Source organism: Chlamydotis macqueenii, chromosome 8 (assembly GCF_036417535.1).
Source record: "Chlamydotis macqueenii isolate bChlMac1 chromosome 8, bChlMac1.mat, whole genome shotgun sequence".
Classification (NCBI taxonomy): domain Eukaryota; kingdom Metazoa; phylum Chordata; class Aves; order Otidiformes; family Otididae; genus Chlamydotis; species Chlamydotis macqueenii.
The window spans coordinates 25503581-25515721 of NC_141563.1; the positions used below are offsets into that span (position 1 = coordinate 25503581).

Here is a 12141-nt window from a genome sequence, read left to right on the forward strand (position 1 = left end):
CCTAGTTTTACTTTTTCAAACATAACATCCACCATAGGTTTCCAATAAAATGCAGTCAAATTGTATTTGGTATAAGATAGGGTGAGATAAAAGTACAACATGTAAACATGCTATCTTTCCACAAAATCCTTTAGGTTGGAAGGAACCTTTTGAGATTAGCTAGTCCAACACCTCTGTTACAGCAGGGTCACCTATAGCAGGTTGTTGAGGACTCTACAGTCTCTCTGGGCAACCTGTTCCAGTGTTTGACGACCCTCACAATAAAAGTGTTTTTTCTTTGTATTCAGATGGAAGTTCATGTATTTTAAGTTGTCCCCATTTTCTCTTGTCCTGTCACTGGGCAATTCTGGCTCCCTCATCTTCATTCTCTCCCATCAGGTATTTATACATATTGATAAGACCCCACAGAGCCTTCTCTTCTCCAGGCTCAAGAGTCCCAGCTCTCTCAGCCTCTCCTCATAAGAAAGATGCTCCTGTCCCTCAAAGATCTTTGTGGTCCTATGCCAGACTCACTCCAGTAAGTCATTATCTTCCTTGTACTGGGGAGCCCAGAACTGGACACAGTACTCCAGATGCAGCCTTGCCAGTGCCAAATAGGGAGGATGGATCACCTCCCTCAGCTTGCTGGTACTGGAACATTTTTTGATGTCTCCTGAATTCTGAATGAAACTTCCATTCATTTATGTCTAATTTCAGAAGTCACTTCCCCCTGCCCTGCGCACCACCATCCCCCTTAAGAAAAAGAATGCACAGAGTGACTTGTTTTATGTAAAATTACCTGTGTTTGGGTATCTGTCATTAGGTCCTCTGAAATGTGTTGTTCCTGCTCTGTATTTTAAAACAGTTCTTAAAAATTCTGCTTGATACAAAAGCAATTATTCTTTCCAAGCAACTAGTACCAAACTTTAAGACGAAACTTGTAAATCTTCTGGTTATAACTTGTTTTAAAAGGCTGTTCAAAGTTATGCTAATTACACTAGTCACATTTATATAATGGGCATTAACATGGTGCTTTTCCTCTATGGACTTCCAGAAAGCATCTATAAAGTAAACTTTGAACCTGCAAAGGCTCAGTGCGTGCTCAGCATCATGCATGGCAACTAGCCCATTGACTTTTTAACAGCGTGTTGAGCACATGCAGACTTGAAACCTGTATTTACAAAAGTTGTTTTATAAATGAAGGAGTGAAAAGACCCGTGGTTCCCCCCCCCCCACCCCCAAACCTTAAAATTCTGAGTTATAAACCCAATCCAGTAACATTTTAACTAAAGCTGGTGAGGCAGCTTTACTGTGAGAGATCACACAGCGCTATTGTAACTGCACAAGAACTAAGATAATTTTGACTATGTTCACATTTAAACATGTCTCCTACTCCGAGCTTTACACAACTATTGTTAGCATGGTCAGACCCAGGTTATTAACTCCCTTCCAAAAGACTATACCATCATTGTAGTGTAAATACTCTTAACCAAACTGTTCTGCTAAACTTTCAAAGAAATCATATACTTATAATAAAAACTGATAACATGTGGTTTTTAAAATATAGCAGTTAAATTAGGAATCCTACTTACCAACTACAAAAATTATGTTTGATTTCCTCAGATCTTCTGAAAAGTCTAAAATGGAAATAAAAATTCTTTAGTCGGCAAGAGGTACTAATTTTAATCTTAGCTACTTCCCATACTGGATTGTGTAACACTTATGCAAGGTGATCTGATTTTACCAGATTTACGTTCTGCTACAATTTTTACCTGAAAATCAGACCTTGTGCATAGAATCATCATAGAATCTTTAAGGTTGGAAAAGACCTCAAAGATCATCAAGACTAACCATCAACCTAACACCACCATGTCCACTAAACCATGTCCTGAAGTGCCACATCTACATGTTTTTTGAACACCTCCAGGGATGGTGAGTCCGCTGCTTCCTTGGGGAGAACCCATCAGTTCTTCAAAAAAGCAAAAGAAAAGTTGGGGGGGGGGGGAGGGGGAGAAAGAGAAGCAGATGCATCTTGATATAATAACGTGCCTTTTGAGCCATTGCATTTTTCTCTGAATATGTTATGACATCATAATTGCTATAGAACTTTGTCCACATCCCATTCAGATTTTATATTCAGTACACTACATCTGAGATGTAGTCTAAAATTCACCCGAGCCTCAAATTCAGCCAAATAACCATCACCTTAAATGGCAGATATTGCCATTTGTCATATTTAATGACAGATATTACTCTCATTTTACCAGCAAAACTACTGTATGTAGTACAGCTTTGACTTTTACTGAAATTGTATTTTTTAAAAAAGCAGTTCCTTATAGTCTGAGGCCCAGTCACTGGATCCACTGGCCTAAAGAGCGTAGAAATGTCTTTTACAAGCTTTAATTTGTATTTAAAATAATTCAAAGAGAATGCACACGATAATCCTTTGAGACATAAACTTCACAATAAACTGAGTTCACTTCACCTTCTAAGTAACTGTTTAATATAAGGGGCAATTAAAGGTTTCAAAATTAAATGGCAAATGATACTGAAAAAGAAACTCACCTCCTGTGCTCTCATAACCAGAAAAACTTGATTGATCCTCCTCCTGTTAATTGAGCAATTGACAAATTGAAATGGATATTCTGCACAGTTTGCATTTCTTCTTATATCTGCTTATATGTATACCTTAATGTCTTCTCCATATTCTAACCTTTCAGTTTTAATCTATGTCGAAATATGGTTAGCAATGTCACAGAAATGCTGTTAGTACTGTTTTAGTTGGTAGAACATGAGCATGGAGAACCCCAGGAAAATTTGAGATTATTAACTGGCCCATATTGGTTTTGTGAGGAAAAAGATTTTTCAGTGTCCAACTGCACAGTTCCAGCACGATACATAAGCAACCAGCGTGCATGCTGAATTGCTTCTGAAGTAAATATGGTACAACAAGCTGTTAGTAGTGGAAAGGCAATACTGAAGTGAGCTACGATATGAAGATGGAATTAGTCTTTGGTCTAAACCAACTTGAATGTGTTTACCTTCAGAATGCAACACAAATTACACTTTGTTACAGAGGCTGTTGAACTACAAAGAGGGATTACATCAGGGAAATGGGGAACTTGGGATGCTTTTTTCTTCATACTTGGCCACTGAGAATTATTTTGTCACGTACTGTATAGTACAACCAATAAGGAACTACAAATGCTGGCTAGCAAGAGTGTCAGAGTGGGAATTCTTTGCTGTTCTTATAAACCAGAATTATGTATGTGCTGGATATAGTCTAGATTATGTAATGTCAATATAATCGCACTACCAGTGCTTTAATCTAGTCTGTAAAACATCAATAATAGCATTGACAGTAACATGTCCATATTGCATCCATCACTGCGTAATATCAGCATGGAATAAGTTATGCTAGTCCTCTCAAAATAGCATAGGGTTATCAGGTTGTAGTTTCTTGCAGTCCTGCTTCAGAATGCTGTCAGGAAATAGCCACTGACAGACATTTGTATAGCTGCATGAATAGATGAAGTGAGACGAACAGCGTGGTGAACAGAACAGGCAAATCACTGCCCACTGTAATTTGTAAGGCTCCTGCACTACCCTTGCAGGTTCCTCCTTGTGTTCCCGTTATCACTGAAACAGAAGTACTTTTCATTAGGCTGAAGTACCATTACATTAGCTACACAGAACATTTTTGATTAACAGTAATTCTGAGCCTATTACACTGCAGCAGGAGAATTGCCATCTAAAAAAAAAAAAAGAAGCAGCATGCAAAATTGCAACATTAAGAAAGCAACTGGACCCACTAAGTTGTTTTGGTTTTTTTTTAGGGGAAGTGACTTTTCCATGCTTTTTCTTTGATGTAATAATACAATAAAATATTTGACCCTGCAAATGATATAATATATATAAAAGGCCTGGTTTTGGATTCAGCTTCTTATCATGCCTTTTAAAGTTTATGGATCAAAATAATTTTGGGTGCAAAGTTCAGAGTCAAGTTTCTTTAAAATCAAGATCACAGTCATAAATTTACGATCAAATTAAAGAGGCATTACTTCTTTCAAGTCCTGCTTCGTTCTCCCCTACAACTGCAAAATGAAACTGCCTCCATAACGCTGGTGGGCTGCTCAGAGCGGCAGGTGATAATAAAGGTCAGTTTAAGTCAGTAACAGCCCTAATTTTTCAGAAAACTAGAGATAGAACTGAAGCTAAATAAACTATCACTGCTTTTATTTGACCAACCATATCTGCTTTAATAGAACAATAGGTTAGCTAACGAACAAGCCATTTTCACACAAGGAACAAGTGCTATGAAAAGCCATTAAAGTGAATCGTAATTACTACTCAACAGCAAGTAAACAGGAAGTGTGACATTGATCAGAACCCAGAGTATCAAAATAATGAATTTTGTTTATATCTGTAATGGCTCGCTTTTCCGGTGCAGAAATATTGTTCTCAAAATAATTGCTTTTTTTCTCTCCTTCCCCCCGCCACCGCCCCCAAAGGGCAGCTCTTTAATAATTCTGTAAGAGAACTAAGCACATAGTTTGATGAGTGGGACCACCAGCCCTGCTGAACTTCCATGACAAAATAAGCTTCCTCATATTTCAGAGAATAAGTTATTCCATAAAAACATTTTTTCAGACAGAATTGAACAGCACCCAGCTAGGCTGGAAAAAAGTCCTGAAAGCCTGGTTTCTAGGGAACCAGGCTGAAAAGTCAGGAAGAATGAATTAGAACAGCTGGACTACAAATAATTTGGTTTTGTAACAAGGTATTCCTACGCAGTTATCACTATTCTATACTTAAACTTGCTTTAGAACCATTTCCCTTCACTCCTTCCCTCCCAGTCTCTCAAAAGTACAACCAGTTTTTCTGCTGATCTGGGTGAGAAGCTAGATTTGCTGTTTGGCTTGTGGTCCCTTGTAGAGAGTGACAGAGACTGGCATCCTGGTTAATGCCAGTCCCCTCATATTTACATTTGACAATACCTATTCCTAATTGTGACTTTCTAGTAAGCAGGTCTCTAAACTGTGAATGACTTAACCTGTATTGGTCTGAAAGCACTATTCTCCCTGGTTACCAAAGTGCTTTGGAAAATAACTGTTGGATTTAGCAAGTGATCATATCACGAAAAGTCTCACCAATTATGAGATTGCTAATAGTATTTTACACCACATTGCCAAGAGGAATACAGTCATTTAGCAGCAGAATAGTCCCTGTATTCTTGGTATAGCTGTTTTCATTTAGTGGAAAGCACGTGAGGAGGATTATAATCTTATACGTAATGAGCTCTGAAGAAAGCTGCGCAGTCTGTCATTTCAGATGCCTTTAGAGACAGGTTGTATCTACAAATATTATCTGGAAACATATCAATTAGTAGGGCATAGCTGACCACGTAACTGCTTAAACAATATCAACAGTACATTAAAACAATTGCTAAATAGGTTTGCTACCTGAAAAGAATCTCTTATCTGACACCTGCCTTTACAGTTGGAAAATGCAGGCTTCTGACTATATTCTGACTTCTTGTCATTTAGCTCATTATTAGTAAATATCTGACTAGTAGTAGGCAGCTCATAGGTTAATGAATTTAAGTTACTGCCTTCCATTGCTAGGTTGTCAAGTAATTTCCATAATGAAACAAACTGACGGTAAGTCACGGCACATAATAAGGAAATGATACAGAATTCTCCAGATCTTTGAGTTTTGCTACTAATGAATTAGGACTCTTAAGTCATATCACTTTAAAGAAAGTAATAAAATACTTTTTTTTTTTTTTTAATCTAATGATGGGATGTTTTCTTCATTAGGATTTCATGACAGCTGTTGTGAATGTTTGTTACCTGATGAAATGAGAAAGCTTTTCTGTTACCCATTAATAACCTCTGCTCCTGTCCTTGGTTGGTGTGGGTGTTTTGTTTTGGTTTGGTTTGGTTTTTTTTGTAACATGGAAGAGAAGAAAAATTCTCTCTTATCACCTTGTTGCTTGAACACTTCATGAAAATAGTGGTGAAAAGCACCTGATACATTTTATTCAGAATTCTAACAGATATAACAAGAGTTCCTCCGAAAAATTTACTGAAGAGGATAAATAATGATGGATTAAGAAGAAAAGAGGCAGTAGAGCGAGACTGAATTTAAAATGCAGCATGATCGTTGCGTAAAACTATGCTCAGTTTTCAAAACTGAATTTGAGAATGATAATATTCAAAGGAACATGTCAGGTACAAATAAAAACTACAGGTTTCTCTGCCTAAAAACATTTGTTGAGAACTGAACTTAATGTGTTAGCAAAAAAAAAAAAAAAAAAAGCAGCCTAGACAAACATAACTCTAATACAGAATGACATAATGTATACAGTAGAAAGTACGGGCAAGTACTATGTAGATTTATCATGGCGATCTCACCAGCATCCCTCTGATGGAAATGTAGATATGCAACCACCAATTTCTCAGCACGCTGTAGTTGTATAATTCTCCCTTTGCTGTTGTTAGGTATGCAAAACACTTGTACTCCTGTAGCATTTCATTTTTTCAAAGAACACTACAGTTCCACATAAATCTTCCCTGTACTTCCTCTGGGAATAGAGGCAAAGGCATTATTTCCAGTTTAGCAGAGACATTGGGTGACCTGTCGAAGTAAGCACAGCTATATATGGAAGCAGAACTAGGTTTAGGACTTAGATTTCCACTTTCACCTCTTTAGCCTGTAGTATATTGACTTTGAATTCTTAGTCCTTAATAAAGTAATATTAAACGAAATCTCAAATGTTTGCAGATGATGCTTCTACATCTAGTACCCTTAAAATTAACTTCAGCTGTCAATTAAATAAGCTCTCTCACTGATTAAGAATAGGTTAAGGAACCAGAAAGCACTATGAAATGTCTGTTGAGCACAGACTGTACGTACAATGTGTCTGCTTCAGCACAGTCCAGTCTGTCACAATCTGTGTGGTTTTAGAGTTTGACATGTGTTTGCAACTGGATTTAATAGATATATGCGTAATCACAGAGGACGGTCTTTCAGATTAGATGTATGCAGCCTCTATTTATAAAAATGTAGTTATCATGAGTGGTGGCCTTATATATACTGCAGAACGTAAAGACCCCAAGCAAGCTTTAGCAAGACAAGGTTAAGCATTGAAAGAAATTTGGGCTAGTCAGTGCTCAGCTGTGCAATTTGTCTTTTAAATTCCTGTTTTCTTCCTGTAAGAGCGAATGTTTGGTTTTTATGAGATATGCTCAGTTAGCTGCAGGTTTTATGTATGGGCAATGATCCCTGGGAACGGATTTTATGAGCCATATAGTTGCTTGCTATTAAATTTGATTTATGATTCAAATCACTTTTTGAGGCTGAGCTGCTTTCTGCAAGCTGAGTTTTAAAGTATGCCTCTGGAAAGCAGGGATGGCTGTGCTCTGACCTCCTGTGGTCCAGAACTAATGAACAGGTGTAAATAAGATTAAAAAAAAAAAGAATACATTAAGACTGTAAGGCTTTTATTTCGCTGAAAGGCATATCTTTTTATACAGTTTGTACTGCTCAGCACAACGGAGTTATTTGTGTCAAAAGGGACTAATAGTAATTAAGATAAGGAAACAGTGCTAATGTTACTTGAGGTGATTTTTGTTTGTTTGGAGTGCATGCAACTAGAAAGTACAAAAAAAAAAAAAAATCAGTGTTTGTAACAGCCTCTAGCAAATGCCATCAGGTTATTAGATTGCTGTGATTCCCTTTTACTTTGAGGTTTAGAGCAAATACAAGAATCTCTATACCATTATTCTTTTAAAATAAACCTTATTATAAGTTGTGAAAATAAAACAAATCTATACCTATACAGAGGTAGAGATTAACTCATTTTTAACACTTGTAAACCAAGATCAAGTTATCTGGCTTTTGAAGATATGCAAGATGCTTTCAAATTTTTCATTATTATTCTTGACAGCATAAAGGAGAGTACCTATCAGTAGTTTAGAGGGGAAAAATAAAAATGTTTGCTACAGTGTGTGGGGCTGGGTTTTTGTTAACTTGTGTAATTTTTTTTTTTAATGACAAAAAAATACATGTGATTATTAAGCATGAAAATGAAAGCAAAATGTATTTAGCTTCATATTGATTTTCAGACACTAGAAAATGGGAAAGAATTTTTTAAAAATTAACTTCTAAGGGTGAACTTACCAACCAAAGTATACAATAAGAACAGCCCTCCCAGCACAGTAGTAGCATTTTGCATGATCAGACCAGCATAAGAGTGTTCCCGTAAACCAAACACTTTATTTGTAGTTTTTTATATTGGGTTTAAAAGGCTGAACTAGAGGGGAAAGCATTATATCTAACTTAAAGAAGAACTAGGGCTTGATTTTTAAATATCTTTGTGTTCTGAAGACACTTGAGACACTTGACACTCATATTATCTGTGCATAGCTATTATCTATTGCTCATTTTAAAATTCCTTTGTCACATACAGTATTCAGTTACTTATCAATAGATCTATATTAATAGAAAGTTCCCAGTGCCTTCAAAATTCTTCAAAGAATTTTTCATTATTTTTCCTTTAGCAATCTTTTTTTTTTTCTGTAAATAGCTGTCACTCCTTGAATGATTCTTCTGTATGTGGAGTATTTACGCTGCTTGGTATAAATTCTCCCAGGGTTTTTTTTGTTACATCAAGCCACTGCAGAGAAGTGCAGCAGGGGACCTTCCAGTGCATTTGAGCTGCAAGCTTGGCACTGCTTAGCTCCTCTTCTTAGACTGCTAACAACAATGGATCCATGGAATCATACGCCATTGGCTCTATACAAAGAGCCTCTCTGCCCTGAACTGTTACGTTGCCTTCTGAGGGCTGGAATTCAGTGGTTTGGAGGTTTGGGGCTTTTTGGTTGTGGGTTGGTTGGTTTTGGTTTGGGGTTGGTTTTTTTGTTTGTTTTTAGATGAAAAAGGCTTTTCTGCAGGCCAGTCGCAATTAAATTTCCAAAAATAAAAGATACAAATGCTTTGATAAGATCCAGTTGTGGTGGCACTGAGTAATTACTTCTCTTGAAAGATGAAAGTTCAAGAGGGTTAAAAAGTTACTTTCCATAGATAATCTACAAAATGTTACACTTCTGCTTCCATGCACCATCATGGCACCACCCATTTGTTTTGTTAATATGAGCTCCATTATTTTATGAAAATCAAACTCAAAATAGGTGCAGTAACGTGTAAGTGGTAACCTGTCATTATTTTTCAGGATTTATTACAGGAATTTAAACTGTCTTTAGGAATATAAACAGCACAGCAGTCAAGGGCAGAATGTAGCTTTCACTTGTAATCTGAACTTTCTAAGGACATTTAATTTTCTTTAATATATATGTATTCTTTAATTTCATTCTTTAAGATGAAAGTATTTGTCCTTATTATAAATGTCTACAATGAGCAGTATGCTCAAAAAACCATCTTTTCTATCATTTGCTCCCCTTCCAAGCTCTTCTCACCTGAACCTAGTGTTACACATTGCAGCAGTCACCCAAGATTCTGTATAGTAATGTGTTTGATAAAGCTCTGTTCTTTACATTACCAGTCATAATTTAGCACTGTCAGTGAAAAAAGAGAAAGAGGTTGTTTAGTTTCAGGATGGCACCACAAAAATGAGTAAACGCCTTTCCCTCATGTGGCAGATGATCAGGTCTTGAGACAGTGCGTAAGGGCTGCCGGCATTGCTATGCTCTGATCACATTAGCTGTTTACAGAAAGAGACATGTGCACAGATACATAATTCACAGACAAACAGCACACAGAATTGCAGCAGGGAGGAAGAGGGAAGAAATGTAGACCCAGGAAATGCAACTAATGAGAACAGACCTTTTAAAATATGGAAGTAGAGCATCATCTGAAAGATCCTGGCACAGAGGAGAAGAATAGGGTGTTGCAAAAATAAAACCAGCATGTGGCCTCAGATCATATGATTTGCTGCTATTAAGAGAAAAGTTGACAGATCTGCTCAAATTTTACCTCTCAAAAACCTCTGCTTACCATTTGACCAAGCATATTCTAGGTTTACTAAAACCTAGAATAAAAACTAAAAATTCTACTAAATACTAAAATTCATGTTTTATTAGGTAGTTTTATAACTTTCAATAAGGAACTTCTACAGTATTTATAAAGAACTTCTCTGTTAAGAAGGAATTTAATGATGGGAAGAAACAGCCCACTGATCAGAGATGCACTACTGTGAAGGAATTCTAGAACTAGGCCACTTCCCACTCCTTATGACTGGTATTTAAGCCCAAAGTTGACTGCACAATCATGAGATATATAAGGAGTAAAAAGACACCAACTAGGAAACATATGGCTTCCTTAAAATATGTAGAGGATTTTTTTTAAAGTGTTTGCAGTGTGCCCAGAGAAGCTACTCTTTTGCTTCAATACAATACAAATAAGTTATTTAAAGAGCAGTTTTGTTTCCCATATAGTAAAATAGCATCCTCTCATTCACTGTAGTTTAATATGTAAATGTAAAAATCTATAGTATGTACTTGATAGTGATTAAGAAATTTGAGCATGTTTTATAAAAAGCTGGTTTTTTGTTCAATGCTAAAATACAGGCATTGTTGCTACAAATATTTTTAAGGTAGCTGCCTTTAGTGATGTGGGCTACGTGAACAGAACCTGTCCACAGCCCTGAGTAAGGTGTCTAAATCTTAAAATATACCTTTGCATTTCATTATCAGCTTTAGGGGCAATGTTCTGATGTGGATCCTATTTGCATCAACTGTGTGGGATGCCTAATATTCCCCAAGAATTATGCAAGTTCTCTGGGCTATAAAGGTAGACGTGTAAAACACAGAACTCAAATTTAGCTGTAAAGTTATATTTTGCGGATGAGAGGATAAGGCCTTAGTCTGCCAGTGGAGGAGTAAGCTGGTGTGAAGGAAGGAAGTACGTTATCCTAGTGCTATCACGTAGAAAAATGAGGGTAAGATACTGTAAATTGTAATGCTTTTTTCTATGGACACCTTCCACAAGCCACAGAGAAGAGCTTCCCAAGTTACTGTGAAAGTATCCAATGGAGCATAAACGCAGCACATCTTGAAGAATGATGCTGTCACTGCTGTTTAAATCTCCAGTAACCCACGTGAGCTCACCATCCCGGTAACATGAGGAGAGTCCTCGTCCCCTGTACTTCCCACCACAGATGCAGCAACTTTTCTTTCAAAATCAGAAAAGAAATGGGGATGCAAGGGCTTCAACTAGCCTTGGCAGTTCATGTATTATCAGAACATGTATTATCAGAAAGTAAATCCAAATACGTTTTGTGAAAGGAGGAGCAAATAACTGTTTCTGGCATTCCAAAGAAAAAATGCAGATTGAATCTACAGCAGTTTTTCTTGCCCATTTAGCCATGGTTTGCATGGGGGGGCGCGGGGGGTGGGAAATAGAGCAGTAGGTTTTCTTTCACCTGCCTTTACTACAGTGTGCAATGGTGATTTTGAAAGAGAAAAATAATTCTTCAAGCTTACAAAATTATATAGAACCAGCAAAATACACGAGGTTTGAGCTTATTAAGGGAGCACTTTGTAACAGGCAAACTGTAGTACTTTGTTTCTAGAACTGATTTTTTTAAAAGCATTTAATAGGACAGTTTCCATGGCAACTTGAACTGAACAGATTGTTCATTGACTTCAGAACATTTCTACTAAACATCTTTTCTCTGTAGTCAGGCCTGCCTCTCCAGCTCTTTCATCTCTTTGGATGCTTATGCATTATCTCTTTTTACAGAGATCCTTAAACTAGATTGGACTCCACCTTTCTGTGCTCTTTAAGAAAATCAAATGTTGAGGGAACAGAGTTTCACAATTACTCTCTGACTTTCCTAGAGTCCATTTTCTTTTCTGTCGCGTACTCCTGTTTTAATCAGTTTCTCTGTAGAACCAGTATCTGTAACTCAAATTGATACTGCTGCCTGTCAGTGAAAGAGAAATGGACACCGCAGAAATGTTCAGCATTAGAAGCCCAATGGCTTCTGGATATTTAGTCATTTTACTAAGACTTGTAACAACAAATGCTGCACAGCATATATAAATAAAATTGCTGTTAACCAGAAGTTCTTTATGTTCTCAAGTAAAGAAAAAGCACATGATTAATACAGTACATTCTAGATATAAGCCCTTAAATAAT

General features: G+C 36.9%; 1 protein-coding gene across 1 annotated transcript in view; it reads right to left on the reverse strand.

The window, feature by feature from the left end:
* Positions 1-12141, reverse strand: part of AK5 (adenylate kinase 5) — an 87969-nt gene that overhangs the window by 23988 nt on the left and 51840 nt on the right. Inside the window, exons 9-10 of the mRNA XM_086753182.1 lie at positions 2545-2587; positions 1572-1616 (exon numbers count right to left, since the gene is read on the reverse strand). Coding sequence (XP_086609308.1) covers positions 1572-1616; positions 2545-2587 — 88 coding nt within the window. The remainder of the gene's footprint in view (positions 1-1571; positions 1617-2544; positions 2588-12141) is intronic.